The following is a 19198-nucleotide window of genomic DNA, read 5'->3' as shown; positions in this document are numbered from 1 at the left end:
CCTGACTCATTTAGGCAGAAGTTCACCAGGCTTGTGCTGGTTGAAGAGATTCGTCATGGTGGATTAGGGACAGCCTGCCAAACCCAACACACGTAGAGACACAGAAAACAGAAAACTGATTCTGATTGCAGGGAGTCCTCTACTTATGACCACGACTGAGCCCCAATTTCTGTTGCTAAGCAAGACATTTGCTGAGTGAGTTTTGCCCCCCCATTTTACGACCTTCCTTGCCACAGTTGTTAAATAGCCCCCCCCCCTTCAGTTGTTAAAGTTAGTAAAATGGTTGTTAACTGAATCCGGTTTCTCCGTTGACTTTGGTTGTCAGAAGGTTAGAGGGGATCGCACGGCCCTGGAACAGCGCAGCCGTCATAAACATGAGTCAGTTGCCAAGCATCTGAATTTTGATCGCGTAACCACGGGAATTCTGCAACGGTCGTGAGAAAAACGGTCACTAAATGAACTGTTGTAAGTCGAGGATTACCTGTAGAGAGTTGGAGGAGGACTAGGAAGAGCAGAAGAGAGATTCGGCTTCCGCCATGGCAGCTCCCTGGCCTACCTCGCAGGGGTGTTATGGAGATAAAAATATACAAAAATATACAAATCAAATCAAATAAATAAATAAATAAATAAATAAATAATATAGAAAGGATCGTTCCAGATTCCTGGGGGAAAAAGGCTGGGTCTAAATGGAATTGATCGTGGCAACTTATCCTTATATGGGCAGATAATAATTTGGACAGGCCCTTTATCTGCAGCGGTTGCCAAACATAAGTTGAAAATAACACGCATGAACTTCTTATCCATTACATGGGTAGTAAGCCTGGATCTGTGTTTATTCTTGATTGACTGGATGGCGATCCAGCTCTCGTTTGTCAAAACACCAGGCACGGTCTGCAGTGCCCCCCCCCTGTTGTTTTTTTTCTCATAATAACAACTCTGCAAATTGATTTGGGCCCAGAGAGGGGCTGGTCCAGCATCTCCAGACGGCTGGCCTATGTGTCTTACGGTCCTCCAGCACGCTAACCACTCCACCATCCTGTCTCTCTGCACAGCCCCTGGGAGAGGCTGCTTTCCTCCATGCAAGGTGCAGCGATCCACCTTCCTTGCGCAAAGCGCTGTTTTGGTTTGGAAGTGTTCAGAAGCGATGCAGAGAGGACCAGGGCTGGGAGCTGTCGGCATGCTTTTACTCGGCTGTGGCTTCCTGGGAAAGTCAAAAAAGTCAAGATGGCAGTTGCAACGGTGTAGCTGAAGCCTTGCCTGTTTTTTATGGGTATCTTCTAGCTGACCACCCAGTTTAGTCATCCAGATTGAAAACTGGCCGGCATGTTACCTACAACCCACCTCACAGGGTTGTTGTTGGGAAAATAGGAGGAAGTATGTTCGCCGCCTTGAGTTACTTATTATTATAAAAGTAATAAAGGTAGAATAAGGATGGATGGATGGATGGATAGATAGGGATTGATGGAGAGATGGAAGAATGTGGGTGGATGGATAGATGGATGGAGATGGATGGGATGAACACAAATGATGGATGGATAGAAAGAACAGATAGATGACAAGAGAGATGAATGGATAAAATGAATGGCTAGATATGGAAGGATGGATAGAACAGATAGATGAAGAGGGATGGACGACTAGATGACTCGAACAGATAGATGACAAGAGGGATGGATGGATGGATAAGATGAACGTGGCTAGATATGGATGGAGGGATGGATGGATGGATAGAACAGATGAAGAGGGATGGATGGATGGATGACTAGAACAGATAGATGATGAGAGATGGATGGATAGATAAAATGAATGTGGCTAGATATAGAGAGATGGATAGAACAGATAGATGAAGAGGGATGGATGGATGGATGACTAGAACAGATAGATGATGAGAGATGGATGGATGGATAGATAAGATGAATGTGGCTAGATATGGATGGATGGAGGGATGGATAAAACATAGATGAGATGGATGGATGACTAGAACAGATAGATGGCAAGAGAGATGGATGGATAGATAAGATGAATGTGGCTAGATATGGATGGATGGATGGATGGATGGATAGAACAGATGAAGAGGGATGGATGGATGGATGACTAGAACAGAGATGATGAGAGATAATAATAATAATAATACCGTATATACTTGAGTATAAGCCGAATTTTTCAGCCCACTTTTTGGGCTGAAAAATTCCACTTCGGCTTATACTCCAGTCAACAAAAAAAACTTACCGAGGACTTGTGCGCGGCCGAGGCTTTGGTGCTTCCGGGATCGCCCGCACCTCTCCCAAGCCACCGCCGTCCGAGACCTGCCGAAGTTTGGGGAGGTTTGGGGAGGTGCGCGCGCACCTCCCCAAACTCCGCGCCTTGCCTGCCTGCTTCTTTCCGCAGCGGAAAGAAGCAGGCAGGCAGGGCGCGGAGGAACGGAGACTTGCCGACGTTTGGGGAGGTTTGGGCGCCTCCCCAAACCTCGGCAGGTCTCCGTTCCTCCGCGCAGACCTGCCGACGTTTGGGGAGGTTTGGGCGCCTCCCCAAACCTCGGCAGGTCTCCGTTCCTCCTGCCGACCTTTGGGGAGGTTTGGGCGCCTCCCCAAACCTCCCCAAACCTCGGCAGGTCTCCGTTCCTCCTGCCGACCTTTGGGGAGGTTTGGGCGCCTCCCCAAACCTCGGCAGGTCTCCGTTCCTCCGCGCAGACCTGCCGACGTTTGGGGAGGTTTGGGCGCCTCCCCAAACCTCCCCAAACCTCGGCAGGTCTCCGTTCTTCCTGCCGACCTTTGGGGAGGTTTGGGCGCCTCCCCAAACCTCCCCAAACCTCGGCAGGTCTCCGTTCCTGTTTGGGGAGGTTTGGGCGCCTCCCCAAACCTCCCCAAACCTCGGCAGGTCTCCGTTCCTCCGCGCAGACCTGCCGACGTTTGGGGAGGTTTGGGCGCCTCCCCAAACCTCCCCAAACCTCGGCAGGTCTCCGTTCCTGTTTGGGGAGGTTTGGGCGCCTCCCCAAACCTCGGCAGGTCTCCGTTCCTCCGCGCAGACCTGCCGACCTTTGGGGAGGTTTGGGCGCCTCCCCAAACGTCCCCAAACCTCGGCAGGTCTCCGTTCCTGTTTGGGGAGGTTTGGGCGCCTCCCCAAACCTCCCCAAACCTCGGCAGGTCTCCGTTCCTCCGCGCAGACCTGCCGACGTTTGGGGAGGTTTGGGCGCCTCCCCAAACGTCCCCAAACCTCGGCAGGTCTCCGTTCCTGTTTGGGGAGGTTTGGGCGCCTCCCCAAACCTCCCCAAACCTCGGCAGGTCTCCGTTCCTCCGCGCAGACCTGCCGACCTTTGGGGAGGTTTGGGCGCCTCCCCAAACGTCCCCAAACCTCGGCAGGTCTCCGTTCCTGTTTGGGGAGGTTTGGGCGCCTCCCCAAACCTCCCCAAACCTCGGCAGGTCTCCGTTCCTCCGCGCAGACCTGCCGACCTTTGGGGAGGTTTGGGCGCCTCCCCAAACGTCCCCAAACCTCGGCAGGTCTCCGTTCCTGTTTGGGGAGGTTTGGGCGCCTCCCCAAACCTCCCCAAACCTCGGCAGGTCTCCGTTCCTCCGCGCAGACCTGCCGACCTTTGGGGAGGTTTGGGCGCCTCCCCAAACCTCCCCAAACCTCGGCAGGTCTCCGTTCCTGTTTGGGGAGGTTTGGGCGCCTCCCCAAACCTCCCCAAACCTCGGCAGGTCTCCGTTCCTCCGCGCAGACCTGCCGACCTTTGGGGAGGTTTGGGCGCCTCCCCAAACGTCCCCAAACCTCGGCAGGTCTCCGTTCCTGTTTGGGGAGGTTTGGGCGCCTCCCCAAACCTCCCCAAACCTCGGCAGGTCTCCGTTCCTCCGCGCAGACCTGCCGACGTTTGGGGAGGTTTGGGCGCCTCCCCAAACCTCCCCAAACCTCGGCAGGTCTCCGTTCCTGTTTGGGGAGGTTTGGGCGCCTCCCCAAACCTCGGCAGGTCTCCGTTCCTCCGCGCAGACCTGCCGACCTTTGGGGAGGTTTGGGCGCCTCCCCAAACCTCCCCAAACCTCGGCAGGTCTCCGTTCTTCCTGCCGACCTTTGGGGAGGTTTGGGCGCCTCCCCAAACCTCCCCAAACGTCGGCAGGTCTGCGCGGAGGAACGGAGACCTGGGGAGGTTTGGGGAGGCGCCCAAACCTCCCCAAACAGGAACGGAGACCTGCCGAGGTTTGGGGAGGTTTGGGGAGGCGCCCAAACCTCCCCAAAGGTCGGCAGGTCTGCGCGGAGGAACGGAGACCTGCCGAGGTTTGGGGAGGCGCCCAAACCTCCCCAAAGGTCGGCAGGTCTGCGCGGAGGAACGGAGACCTGCCGAGGTTTGGGGAGGCGCCCAAACCTCCCCAAAGGTCGGCAGGAGGAACGGAGACCTGCCGACGTTTGGGGAGGTTTGGGGAGGCGCCCAAACCTCCCCAAAGGTCGGCAGGAGGAACGGAGACCTGCCGACGAGCCGAGGCCACACAGGGTATTCCTGTGTATTCAGGCTTGCAAAATGGCAGATCGAGCCTCTGCTGGCGGCAGAGGCTTGCAGAACGGCGGATCGGCTTATACTCGAGTCAATAACTTTTTCCAGTTTTTGGGGGTGAAATTGGGGGTCTCGGCTTATACTCGAGTCGGCTTATACTCAAGTATATACGGTAATTTTATTTGTATACCGCCCTTCTCCCGAAGGACTCAGGGCGGTGAACAGGGCAATAAATACTAATACAAAGATACAAAAATTAAGAAAAGATTAAACAAAGTGCCCAATGCCTTAGAACAATTAGTTAAAATACAATACGTTAAAAGCAATAATAAAACCCAAAACCCATCAGGCCAGGCCGGCTTGTTCAAACAAGTAGGTCTTTAGATCCCGTCGGAAGGAGCGAAGGTCGGGCGCCGTCCGGAGCTCAACCGGATGGATGGATGGATAAGATGAATGTGGCTAGATATGGATGGAGGGATGGATGGATGGATAGAACAGATGAGGGATGGATGGATGACTAGAACAGAGTTGATGAGGGATGGATGGATGGATAAGATGGATGTGGCTAGATATGGATGGAGGGATGGATAGAACAGATGAAGAGGGATGGATGGATAAAATGAATGGCTAGATATGAAGGGATGGATAGAACAGATAGATGAAGAGGGATGGATGACGATGACTAGAACAGATAGATGAGAAGAGGGATGGATGGATGGATAGATAAGATGAATGTGGCTAGATATAGATGGATGGATAGATGAAGAGGGATGGATGGATGACTAGAACGGATGACAAGGGATGGATGGATAAATAAGATGAATGTGGCTAGATATGGATGGATGGATAGATCGGATAGATGACGAGATGGGTGGATGGATGGGATGGAAAAGTGAATGAGATAGTCAGAAGATGTTAGATAAAGATAAATACATAGATAAATAGATGGCTCAGCAATTTGGTCACTTTCTGATAGATTCTTCATTCAAGATTTTTTCCTTTGCTGGGCCGTTTTGCCACACACAAGGACGCTGAAACTAAGAGGCGTCTTTGCAAGTATGTGTGTATCCTCACGTGCTTTGTACCCCTGTCTGAACATGTGTCACATCAGAACCAGGCAGTATTCAATGTCTTTCTGATAAACCTTGTTAAAAAGAGGACAATCAGAAGTCACTGCGTGGGAACAGGAGAGAGGAGAACGCACAGACCAGTTGGAAAGTGAGAGTTGGGTTGTTTTAGTCTTCATCCAGATGTTCCATCTCCCTGTTTTTCATTCTCCTCCTCCGCCTCACAGCAACAGCAGCAGCAGCAGCAGCAGCAACAGCAACAACAGATGCCCCGGAATAACCAAGAAGAAAAAGAGGAAAAAGAGAAAGATGCAGAGAAGGAAGAAGAGAAGCTAGAACGTGAAAACGACAAAGAAGAACTGACGAAGTAAGTCTCGCAGGAGGGCGCCTGTTTCCCAAGAAAGGAGGCTAAGCGTCGCCTCTTGTTTCTCCTCTTGCTTTTTGTGACTCCCTGAGTGATGCTTTTGGGGAGGGGGTGCGAAGGAGTTTATTATTTTTTTTTATTAAAGTTTGTAATTAGATCAAATGCAAAGAGAAACAGAGAAAGAAAAAACAAAAGAGTGGGGGGGGGGAAAGAGTGTGGTTTTCTCTTCTGCCAAGTTTGCTCAAATATCCAACTTGGCTTTTCCTGTTCTGCCTTTGTGCAACTGAATTGGTTTCAGGCCGTTTGGGGTTAGGGGAGGAGACAGATCTCCTAAATCAGGGGTTTCAAACTCAATTTCATTGAGGGCCACATCAGCATTGCGGTTGCCCTCAGGGGGCCGGGTGGGTATGGCCAGGGTGGGTGTGGCTTACTGGGTGGGCGTGGCTAGAGTGTGTATGGCCTATTGGGTGGGCGTGGCCAGCTCTACATCGTTGGCATCAAGGGTGCCTATGGGGGCCTGGGCAGGAGTGGGACAGATCTGAGGGTCTCTGGCAGGAGGAGGGTCTCTGGGCCAGGGCCAAGGCAGTGGGGGCCGTTCCCTCACTGTTGCCAGGATGGCTTCGCGGGCCGCATGAAACCACTTCGCGGGCCGCATGAAACCATGAAACCATTCGCGGGCCGGATCCGCCCCCCCCCCCCCCCCCCGGCCTTGTGTTTGACATGTCTGTCCTAAATGAATCCATAAAATGTTACATTGGCTGCCTCTGTTCCTCGTTCTCCTTCCTGACCAACTTGAAAGAGGATGTAGGTGAATTTCCTCCCCCCCCCTTAAATCAGTGCGGCATTGGAGGCTCCAGCGGGTGCAGAATGCGGCCGCGCGAGTTGTGATGGGGGTTTCCCGATAGTCCCATGTAACACCTCTGCTCCGCGAGCTGCATTGGCTTCCAGTTGTCTTCCAGTTGCCTTCCGAGTGAGATTCAAGGTGCTGGTGATGACCTATAAAGCCCTAAATGGCATGGGTCCGGGTTATTTACGGGAGCACCTTTTGCCGGCGTTAACCTCCCATCGTCCTGTGCGCTCCCACAGAGAGGGCCTCGTCAGGGTGCCTTCGGTCAAGGAATGTCGACTGGCGGCCCCCAGGGGGAGAGCATTCTCTGTGGGCGCGCCTGCCCTATGGAACCAGCTTCCGGTTGAGCTCCGGATGGCTCCCGACCTTCGCTCCTTTCGCCACGACCTGAAGACTTGGCTGTTTGAACTTGCCGGCCTGGACTGAGGGATTGGATTTTAGTGTTTAAATTTTTAAAAAAATTTAAATTTTAGATTGTATTTATTACTTAGGGCTATTGATTTAATCTTATTTTAATTTTTATACCTTGCGTGTTGTTAGCGTTTTAATTGCCCTGTACACCGCCCTGAGTCCTTGGAGAGGGGCGGTATATAAATCTAATAAAATAAAATAAAATAAATAAACTCAAGGGATGGGGTTGAAACAATTCTTATATACCATGAATTGGCTGGCTGCAGTGTCAATGCTGGGGTTCTCCTGACTGGAAAGTGTATTTCTTCCCAGCTTTTGCCCATGTTTTATACTTCATTTATAGTAAACAACGCAGAGCAGAGAAGGGCTCAGCTCGGTGGAGCCCCTCGCCCCCAAGTCTGGCAAAATTAGGCATGAATTTGGCTTCCTGCAAGGGAGGAATTGATCGGCCACCTTCCCCATCTTGCAGCTTTGCAAAGGATGGGTGGAGATTAAACACTTGAACATGAGCCAGCGGTGTGTGGCAGCAGCCAAAAAAGCTAATGCAATCCTTGGTTGTGTAAACAGAGGCATAGAATCAAAATCAGGTGGAGTATTAGTACTGCTTTATAAAGCCTTAGTAAGACCACACCTGGAATACTGCATCCAGCTTTGGTCACCACATTACAAGAAAGATGTTGAGACTTTGAAAAAAAAAAAAGTGCAGAGAAAAGCAACTAGGATGATTAAAGGTCTGGAGACAAAAACATAAGAAGAATGATGCAGGATTTGGGTATGGGCAGCCTAGAGAAAATAAGGACTGGGGGTGGGGGGGACATGATAGCAGTATTCCAGTATTTGAGAGGTTGCCACAAAGAAGAGGGCTGGGTGGGAAGAGGTCAATTTATTTTCCAAGGCACCAGAAGGCATGACAAGAAACAATGGATCAGTAAAGGAGAAATTTCCTTAACAGTGAGAACAATTAACCAGCTTGCTGGAACAGCGTGCCTCCAGAAGTTGTGGGTGCTTCATCACTGAAGGTTTTAAGAAAAGATTGGACAACCCACTTGTCTGAAATGGTATAGGGCAGGGGTCTTCAGACTTGGCCCTTTGATGACTTGTGGACTTCAACTCCCAGAATTCCTCAGCCAGCATGGCTGGCTGAGGAATTCTGGGAGTTTATTTATTTATTTATTAGATTTATATACCGCCCTTCTCCCGAGGGACTCAGGGCGGTGTACAGGGCAATTAAAATATGCCATACAAAAGTTAAAAATAGATTAAATTAAATTTAGCCCCAAACAAAATAAATTATGAAATTTAAAACCCCAATCCCTCAGTCCAGGCCGGCAAGCTCGAATAACCAAAGAGAGCGAAGGTCGGGAGCCATCCGGAGCTCCACAGGCAGTTGATTCCATAGGGCAGGCGCGCCCAGAGAGAGCGCCCTCCCCCTGGGGGCCGCCAGCCGGCACTCCCTGACCAACGGCACCCTGAGGAGACCCTCTCTGTGGGAGCGCACGGGGCGATGGGAAGTTGACACCGGCAGCAGGTGCTCCCGTAAATAATCCACAAGTCATCAAAGGGCCAAGTTTGAAGACCTCTGGCATAAGACCTCCAAGGTCCCTTTCAGCTATGTTCTGATTCTGATTTTTGTTCCCAGAGTTGTCAGTTACAATCCAACGGGCTGGGGAATTCTGGGAAAGGAAATCAGATCTGGAAACTGAGGAAGACCATCCTGGGGGACAGCCTTAATGGAATTTCCCCATTCAGAGGCATGACTCGGTGAATGTCCTAGTTTGAGGCTTCAGACAACATTGCTTAAGGAAGCCTTTAGGGGGGCAGCACCTGTGGAAACAACTTTAATTGAAGCTGCTTTGGACAGCTTTAAGCAGCCCCTGTTTGCGTCTGGCTGCATATTCAGTGGAGACCCGTTGCGGTTCTGTCAGTGGTCTGATTTTGATTCTGTCAAAAGGACACGCCTGCTGAACCTCGGTGCAGATTTGATCCAGGACACCTCGTGTGTGGTTGCAACAGTGATGTATCTCAAAGTCTTCCTTAAACATGCCGAAGGAATAATGGATAGCCTTCCTGCTTCTAACCAGAGTAGCAAAATGCTTTTTGGCCACTGAAGGTTGCAAAAAAAAAAGACTTGGAAAACGCCGTGCCCTTGAGTTAACCAGGAGGGGGAAGTGAGCGTTTTTAGACTTTAATGGAAGAGTTGACTGTCTTTCTCTAACCGAGATTAAACCTTGGCTGGAAGGAACATTTGGCTGGGTTGCATTGGTGTTCCTCTGGGAAACTGCCAGCGTGGATAGAAGGAGGAGAGAAGCGAGGGCCCAGCTTGGAGTCCTTGCACAGCCACAAGAGGCGTAAACTGGACTTCCAAGATCAACAAAGCCTTATCTGGTTATTCCTGGTGGAAAATAGCAGTCTGGGCAGATTCTTGTAACATAGGCAGAAATCAATAAAGTTGCTTAGTTTAGCTATTTGCAACAACGTCTCTGCACCTGGCACCCTCAGCTAGTTCTCTTCTCCTTCCACTTTTTGAAAACTAGAAAAAGCGAAACCGATGCAAATGGGCTCCTCCCAAAGGTGCTTTTTTCAAGTGGCAACTAGACTTTCTTGTTTTTCTTTTGAAGATGTTTCACTTCTCAGCCATGAAGCTTCTTCAGCTCCGACTGGACGGTGGGGAATGGAAGGATTGATACTTCTTGCAGACAGCTGGTCATTTGCGTTCTTTTGGAGAGTCCTTGAGGCCACTTGGAGGTTTATCTGTGTCCCCAGGGTCACCTGAGTGGTGCAAATGAGTGTGGAGCCTTCTTGGCTGCAGGATGTTTTCTAGCCTGAAGGCTCCACACCCATTAGCACCGCTCAGGTGACCCTGACGACACAGAAAACCTCCAAGTGGCCTCAACGACTCCCCAAAAGAAGGCAAATGACCAGCTGTCTGCAAGGAGTATAAATCCTTCCACTCCCCACCGTCCAGTCAGAGCTGAAGAAGCTTCTTGGATGAGAAGCGAAATGTCTTCAAAGAAAAACAAGACAGTCCCGTTGCTTCCTGAAAAAGCACCTTAGGGACAACCAGGACCTGGATTGACTGAGAACCTCCGTAGACAGATTGGCTGCTGTGATGTTCCCACCTTTCTCTGCTGGGTCTCTCTGCGGCTATAGCAAAGAAACCACAGCGCTCTGCAGAAAACCTAACCTAACCCTCTTCTCTTTTGTTGCGGTTCCCTCAGGGAGAAGAACGAGGACACGTCAGGCGAGGACAATGACGAGAAGGAAGCCGTGGCCTCCAAAGGGCGCAAGACGGCCAATAGCCAGGGCTGGCGGAAAGGGCGCATCACTCGGTCCATGGCCAATGAGGCCAACCACGAGGAGGTGGCGGTGCCCCAGCAGAATTCTGAGCTAGGTGGGTCTCCATAGCCCAGATGAATGGATTCAGGGATCGAGAAGGGAATTCCGGCTGGCGAAGGGAAGTGGGAACCCCTCAAAGCAAGGGCTGAAAGAACAAGACGTGTGCATGTGGTGAATTTGGTAACTCGGCGATTTCCGAAGCACCTGTTGGGACAAGACACAACTGTTGGAAACTGATAAAGGAGAGAAACAACCTGGAATTAAGGAGAAGCTTCCTAAAAGTGAGGACAATTAACCAGTGGAACAGCTTGGTCTCCAGAAGTTGTGGGCGCTCCATCAGTGGAGGCTTTTAGGAAGAGACTGGACAGACACCAGTCTGAAATAGCTTGAGCAGAGGGCTGGACTAGAAGACCTCCAAGGTTCCTTCCAGCTCTCTTCTTTTTCCTCCTCCTCCTCCTCCTCCTCCCAATTATTATTATTACTACTATTACTATTACTTATATTTTCTTTTTTTTTAATGACACCGTGCTGGAAAAGGATGCAGAAACACACGCACGCACAGACACACGTAACCCAACCTGTTGAAATTTCCAAGCAGGAGCCTAAACGGAAAGAACAGAAGTCATTAGAAAATGGTGTATTATCAATTCTAATTTTCTTTGAGTGAGGGATTGGAATTCTAAATAGAGATCATTACGTTAGTTTTTGACCTAAAATAGGAAGAAGAATACAGGTAGCCCTTAACAAGTGTCTGGTTTAGCAAGAGAAATTTAGGGCTCAGTTGTGGTCATACGTCAAGGATTCCCTGTACACCCCAGCGGGGTGGTTGATATAGAGAACGGCTGCTGGAATCGGGAATGTCTAGTTTAACGAAGAGAAGGACGAGGGGGGACATGATAGCAGTGTTCTGATATCTCAGGGGCTGCCCCAAAGAAGAGGGAGTCAAGCTATTCTCCAGAGCACCTGAAAGCAGGACAAGAAGCAATGGATGGAAACTAGTCAAGGAGAGAAGCAACCTAGAACTAAGGAGAAACTTCCTGACAGTTAGAACAACTAACCAGTGGAACTACCTGCCTCCAGAAGTGGTGAATGCTCCAACACTGGAAGTTTTTAAGAAGAGACTGGACAGCCATTTGTCTGAAATGGTCTAGGGTTTCTTGCCTGAGCAGGGGGTTGGACTAGATGACCTCCAAGGTCCCTTCCAACAACTTCTTCTTCTTCTTCTTCTTCCTCTTCTTCTTCTTCTTCTTCTTCTTCTTCTTCTTCTTCTTCTTATTATTATTATTATTATTATTATTATTATTATTATCATTATCATTATCATTATCATTATCATTATCATTATTATTATTACCACCACTACTACTAGTAGTATTACTATTATTTTAATTAAACATAAACCAAAGCATTGCTTTCACAAACACGCAAGTGAGAATAAAATAAACTTAATTCTCTTTGGGTCTGGAGCCGACAGACAGTTTAGGTAGGGAAGTCAGAAATGGCGCTGTTTTTCTAGAACAACCTGGAAGGGCGTGCCGAGAGACTTCTTCCAAAACACGGGCGGAGCCGGAGTGAAGAAATAGGACAGGAGATGACAAATTTTGGATTAAAAATTCTCTGGAAAGCCACTTCCTTCTCTGCCGAACGAGCGGCCTTCTCTGTAGATGGTGGGGAAATTGCCTCTCTCGGCCACTTGAGGGCTGTGGAGAACTTGCAAATCTTATTTTGGAAATTGGATCTGGGGTGGATCTGGGCTTACCTAGGCTTAGCTTGAACGGGAAGAACTGGGAGATGATTCAAGGCTGGGCTTTGGAGGATGAGCTGAGTTTAGCCCTCCGGGCAGAGTTTAGTTCTGCGTTTGTTTGGCTTTTGTGGTTGGATTCTAGTTGTCTCCTTTTAAGTCTTCTTTTGTTACCGACGATAGGAAAATGGGAATCTTAAAACAGGATTAACAACAGCTTTCCATCTTTTTATTTTTTTTTGTTTTATTTTATTCCTGCTTTTATTATGTTTATAAATAAGTCAAGGTGTAGAACATACATCATACTCCTTCCTCCTCCTGTTTTCCTTACAACCACAACCCTGTGAGGTGGGTTGGGCTGAGACACAGGGACTGGCCTAAAGTCACACAGCTGGCTTATACGGTTAAGGTGGGACTAGAACTCACCATCTCCTGGTGATTGGCCCAAAGTCACCCAGCTGGTGTTCCTGGCTAAGGCAGGACTAGAACTCACCGTCTCCTGGTGATTGGCCCAAAGTCACTCAGTCGGTTTTCGTGGTTAAGGTGGGACTAGAACTCACAGTCGCCTGGTGATTGGCCCAAAGTTATCCAGTCGGCTTTGATGGCTAAGGTGGGACTAGAACTCACAGTTGCCTGGTGTTTGGCCCAAAGACACCCAGCCGGCTTTCGTGGCTAAGATGGGACTAGAACTCACCGTCTCCTGGTGATTGGCCCAAAGTCACCCAGCTGGTGTTCCTGGCTAAGGCAGGACTAGAACTCACCGTCTCCTGGTGATTGGCCTAAGTCACCCAGCTGGCTTTTGTGCCTAAGACGGAACTAGAACTCACAGTCTCCTCATGATTGGCCCAAAGTCACCCAGCCAACTTTCGTGTCTAAGGCAGGACTAGAACTCACAGTCTACTCGTGATTGGCCCAGAGTCACCCAGCTGGTTTTCAAGTCTAAGCAGGAACTAGAACTCACCGTCTCCTGGTGATTGGCCCAAAGTCACCCAGCTGATGTTCTTGGCTAAAGTGGGACTAGAACTCCCAGTTTCCTGGTTTCTAGGCCAGCACCTTAACCACTCCACCAAACTGGCTCTTTTTTGGGGGGGACGGTCTCTTTAAGATTTCCTGCTTAAGGTGGGACTAGAACTCAATGTCTCCTTGTGATTGGCCCAAAGTTAGCTAGCTGACTTTTGTGCCTAAGCTGAAGAAAGTCAGGTTTGATAGGAAGGTCATTGCAAATTGCATGTCAGTAAATTTTACACACACACACCCCCACACCCACACACACACACACACACACACACACACACACACCAAGAATTTTGTTTTTCTTCTTACTGTCTCTTCCTTTCTTTCCACCAGCTTCTCTGGAGATGAACGAAAGTTCTCGCTGGACGGAGGAGGAGATGGAAACAGCTAAGAAAGGTAAACTTTTGGCTTATTTTTCTTTGCAAGACGCCCATTGTGAGTGAGCGTGTTTGACGCTCAAGGTGTCAGTTGTGTTGCTTGGTGGGGTAACACCATCGCTGGTGCTTTTGAGGGCCATCACGAGATTGAAGGTGCTTTTCGCGGCAGACGGAGGCCTCCAGATTTTGGCTGTAAGCGTTCAACTGCAAGACCAAAGAGTGTATTTTGTTCTGCGCAAATTCAGCAGTTGTTAAAACAGTGTGAAGGTTTGCCGTTGTGTATGAGAACCTGCCCCAGCTTAGGAGATGTCTAATATTCTCTGTTGTGCATTTGAAACAAAGAACTAGGAGGAAATAGTGCCCAGTGGTGACTGGGTGGGTGTTTGAACAGGATCCTTGGTGCTCTCTTGAACTTGGTTGTTTTCTTGCAGACATTTAATTACCAGACTAGGTAATGTCGTCAGGGACGCGGTGGCTCAGTGGGTTAGGACACTGAGCTTGTCGATCAGAAGGTCGGAGGGTTTGGTGGGTCGAATCCCGAGTGCCGCGTAACAGAGTGAGTGCCTCTTACTCGTCCCAGCTTCTGCCAACCTAGCAGTTCGAAAGCACGTAAAAATGCAAGTAGAAAAATAGGGACCGCTACGGTGGGAAGGAAACAGCGTTCCGTGCGCCTTTGGCGTCTAGTCATGCCGGCCACACGACCACGGAGACGTCCTTGGGCAAGCGCTGGCTCTTCAGCTTTGAAACAGAGATGAGCACCGGCCCCTAGAGTCGGAAACGACTAGCACGCATGTGCGGGGGAACCTTTACCTTTTATAGGTAATGTCATCAGTGCTAGTAAGAGAGTAGGATTCGCTCTGTTTTTGTACCCCAGTGGCTTGCCTAGCCCAAAAGGACACAAAAGGGCCTAAAGCCCTCCTTACCAGCCATCAGTACATACATGAGCAGAAATTAACACCAAGACTTAACACTATAGCAACAGTCAAGAAGTAAAAAAATACCCTAGTCAAGAAACTACTAACTCAGGTCACATCATCGTCCCCCACAATGGAGGAATGGCTGCAAAAACGGATGGAACTAGCAGAGATGGCTAAATCGACTCTTGATTAAAGGGGGGAAAAACACACAAATATTTTTATTTCTACATGGAAACCGCTTCTGGACTTTGTCCTGGAGGTGGAAAAAAAATAAAATTTTGATTTTGGGCTTTACCGATTAGATGGATTTGTTGTTATCGAGATGGCTAGTTTATCCTATCATATAAAAATAAAAAGTTGAGGTTTGATGTTAATGTTCTATTTTACTGCACCAAAAGAAGTCAGAAGTCAGTGCCCTTCCCCTCCTTGCTTTCCCCCACTTTTCTCCCTTTCCCCTTCCCTATCTTTCCTACCGTTTACTTTTGCGTTTTCTTTGTATCTTTTACCAGGGGTCCCCAACCTGTGGGCCGCGGCTCAGTACCGGTCCGTGGCCTGTGGGCCACCGCGCTGCGGGAATGGCTGGCCAATGCCGTTGCATGGGTGTTAGTGGCCATGTTTGTGCATGCATGGGGGTGTTAGCACTGCCGCCAGCATCACGCGGGCACTAACAGCCTGCTTGCCCATGCGTGCGGATACTAGCATCACCACTGTGTGTGGACCACACACCAGTCCCTGTTCCTCCCTATCCCTCCAGGCTGCCAACCTGGAAAAATTGGGGAGCTCTGTCTTACATTATAAACTAATAAAATTCACATTATATATATGTGTATATGTGTATATGTGTGTGTGTGTGTGTGTGTGTGTGTGTGTGTGTATACACACACACATATACATACATACATATACATACATACATACATACATATACATACATACATATACATACATACATACATACATATATATATATATATATGTGTAAATTACTAACAAAGAATTAAAGGGAAACTAAGATGCATTTCTGACTCTTTAGTCTTCATCAGTCAGCTATACCCTTCTGAGATTCGAACCTGGGCTGATTGAATATATTAGGCAGTGTTATTTGCCTCTAAGCCACAAGGTCTCTCTCGCTCTGTTAGCTTTTTCTGCAAGGGAAGATATGTTTCAAATGTTAACTATTTAGATTACCTTGCTAGGCCCCAAACATGGGGCAAATCTTTATTTCCTGTTTTCAGCCTATCTTGAAGGCTATCGAACAGGCAGTAGTCACACCGGACAATTCATATATTTGTGTAAATTACTAACAAAGAATTAAAGGGAAACTAAGATGCATTTCTGACTCTTTAGTCTTCATCAGTCAGCTATACCCTTCTGAGATTCGAACCTGGGCTGATTGAATATATTACACATACATACATACACACACACACATATATATATACATACATATACATACATATATACACACACACACACAACACACACACACACAGAGACTTCAACTCCCAGAATTCTTGAGCCAGCTATATAGGGCAAACCATACATAAAGAGAGAGCAAATCTTACAACTTTCTAGCGCCGATGATGTTGCCTAGTTGGGTCATGGAGTGTCTGCAAGAAAACCACCAAGATCAGAGACCACAAAGGACTCCACCATTCAACCCTGAGCTACAAATATTCACCTCTGTTTTTTTTTATCTGAATAGGGTTTTAGTTTAGTGCCCACGTAGTGCTTTACGGTGCCTCAGTGTGACTCTGCAGATGGCACCAAGGTGGCTTGGCTTGTGGCAGGTGGCATCGGCGTGTCGTTCCTTGCAAGATCTGGGCAGCCAGCAGGAGGTTGAAGTGAAAGAGGAGAGATTTTGTGGGAGGAGAAGCTTTGTGCGATTGGGGGAGACAAAAGAAGGACACACCCTACAATTAATGCCAAAGTGAGGAGAGACAAAACAGACCCAGTGCTTAGTGACACTTGGATTGTGTAATAAACCCTCAGTCCCACAGGCTGCCCAAACATTCAGCAGAGACTGTAATTGTGGGCTGAGGTAGAGATCTTTTTTTTTTCTCTTTCTTTTTTCCAAAGTAACCTCCCAATTATAGGAAGCCGAATCAATTCTTGGCCCAGAAGGAGATCGAAGCTCCGTGGAGAGTTGGCATAGCCTGGCACGGATTTAAAGTGATCTTCTGTAATCTGGGCATTCTCCAACAGGAGGGAACTTTGTTTTCCAGCATGCACCGGGTTGCGTAAAAGCTTGGTACCTGTTAGATCTGGATGAGGTCCACATAGGAGGGTCTTGGGCAGACATGTCAAACACAAGGCCTGGGGGCCAGATCTGGCCCGCGAAGTGGTTTCATGTGGCCCCCAAAGCCATCCTGGAAACAGTGAGGGAACGGCCCCCGCTGCCTTGGCCCTGGCGCAGAGACCCTCCTTCTGCCAGAGACTGCTAGCCTGTCACCCCTCGTCCTTCTCTTTATTAAACTGAACACCCCCAATTTCTGCAACCGTTCTTCATATGTTTTATCCTCCAGTGCCCTTATCATCTTTGTTGCTCTTCTCTGCACTCTTTCTAGAGTCTCAATATCTTTTTTACATCGTGGTGACCAAAACTGGATGCAAGACCAAATCTTGAAGACCAAATCAAACCTTAGAATATTTCTCTACCACCGTCATCACAAACACCCACCACAAGTGTCCTTAGATGCCTTTTAGAAGAGAATCCTTTAAAATCTTGGAGCATCTCCATGCTGAATAAATAACATTATTGGCCTCAATTGATAAATAAATATAGCAGAGTGCACCGCCTGTTCAACATCTTGTAGGAAATATACATTTCTGCTGGTCTCCAGACTCATCCAGATCTTGGCCTGGTGCAATCTAGAAACCTGTTAGTGGAAGGTTTGGTTATTCCCAGACTTGTTCAACTTTGTGCATCTTGGAAATTATAGAATTTTGGAAGCCCATCAATTATAAATGATGGAATGGTATATGTTAGGAATTGTTGTGCAGAGGTCTCCTTGTGCTACCAAAGAGTTGCACAGACAAGGAGGGGTACTGAGAGCAGTAAGAGTCACACAGTAACCACGAGAGTACACTGAGTTGTGAAAGCAAAAAATATTTTACTTTTGAGGTGGTGTAAAGAACAAAAATGCACGGTCAAAAATAAACAGTCCAGGTCATACACAATAGTAACAGTGCAATGAGTATTCCAAATACAAAGTCTTCTTACCGGTCCAGAGGTTTATCACAGTTCAGGTTTATCACAGTAGTAAACCAACAGTACAGCAAAACAGAGCAATAGTAGAGAGAGCAGTGAATTCAGAGAGAGAGAAGCTACGTTCCTAGCTCCCTCTTATGGCCATGAGAACACTTACACACCCATTGGCCAATTAACATCTTAAAGTCACAACATCATGGTTTATATATTTTCAACCCAACTATGTAGGCTGTCACCATATGCCTAACAGTATAGGATCTCCTGCTTGAGCATGGGGCTGGACTAGAAGATCTCCAAGGTCCCTTCCAACTCTCTTATTCTGTTCTGCTCCTTTGATGACCTTCACAGAGTTGAAGAATGTCGGAAGAGCCTTTTTCTAGCTCATTCTATGTTTCCATAAGTATTTAGCCTGGCCTAGCTGGTCATATTTTATAATGCCTTGGCAAGGCTACACTTGGAATAATGAATCCAGTTTTGGACACCACGATATAAAAAAAAATGTAGAGACTCCAGAAAGAGTGCAGAGAAGAGCAACAAAGACGATCAGGGGACTGGAGGCTAAAACATATAAGGAACGGTTGCTGGAATTGGTATGTCGATCAGAAGGTCGGCAGTTTGGCGGGTCGAATCCCGAGTGCCGCGTAACAGAGTGAGCGCCTGTTACTCGTCCCAGCTTCTGCCAACCAAGGAGTTCGAAAGCACGTAAAAATGCAAGTAGAAAAATAGGGACCACTATGGTGGGAAGGTAACAGCGTTCCGTGCGCCTTTGGCATCTAGTCATGCCGGCCACATGACCACGGAGACGTCCTCGGACAAGTGCTGGCTCTTCGGCTTTGAAACGGAGATGAGCACCGGCCCCTAGAATCGGAAACGACCAGCACCTTTACCTTTACCTTTTAGTTTAATGAAGAGAAGGACGAGGGGTGACATGATAGCAGCCTTCCAGTATCTCAGGGGCTGCCCCAAAGAAGAGGGAGTCAAGCTATTCTCCAAAGCACCTGAAGGCAGGACAAGAAGCAACGGAATGGAAACTAATCAAGGAGAGAAACAACCTAGAACAGTGGCGGCGAACCTATGGCATGGGTGCCACAGGTGACACGCAGAGCCCTCTCTGTGGGCACACACGCCGTCAGCCCAGTCCTAGGCCTTCAGCTGGGTTTTATAAAACCTTTTCGCTTTAGGCCTCCGCCGCCTTGTGCAAAAAAAAAAAGGTTCAATCAATCAATCAATTTCAACTTCTCACGGAAAAAAAAAGATCACCCGAAGTTGGAATTGATTGATTGAACTTTTTGGTCCCACCCAGTCTGCCGTTACCACTGCAGCCATGCCCACCCCCACCCAATGGGTCACGCCCAACCGACACCCGACAATACATGTGGGTTTTGGGTTTGCAGTTTGGGCACTCGGTCTCTAAAAGGTTCGCCATCACTGACCTA

At 48.5% G+C, this 19198-nt stretch overlaps 1 protein-coding gene across 1 annotated transcript in view; it reads left to right on the top strand.

Annotated features, from left to right (window-relative positions):
* Positions 1-19198, top strand: part of NCOR2 (nuclear receptor corepressor 2) — a 185122-nt gene that overhangs the window by 82982 nt on the left and 82942 nt on the right. The window contains exons 15-17 of the mRNA XM_081339110.1: positions 5772-5911; positions 10385-10557; positions 13591-13653. Of these exons, the coding sequence (XP_081195236.1) occupies positions 5772-5911; positions 10385-10557; positions 13591-13653 (376 nt within the window). The remainder of the gene's footprint in view (positions 1-5771; positions 5912-10384; positions 10558-13590; positions 13654-19198) is intronic.

The sequence above is a fragment of the Vipera berus genome (genome assembly GCF_964194415.1).
Source record: "Vipera berus genome assembly, chromosome: 14".
Lineage (NCBI taxonomy): Eukaryota > Metazoa > Chordata > Lepidosauria > Squamata > Viperidae > Vipera > Vipera berus.
This window is presented reverse-complemented; position numbering and strand designations above follow the sequence as displayed.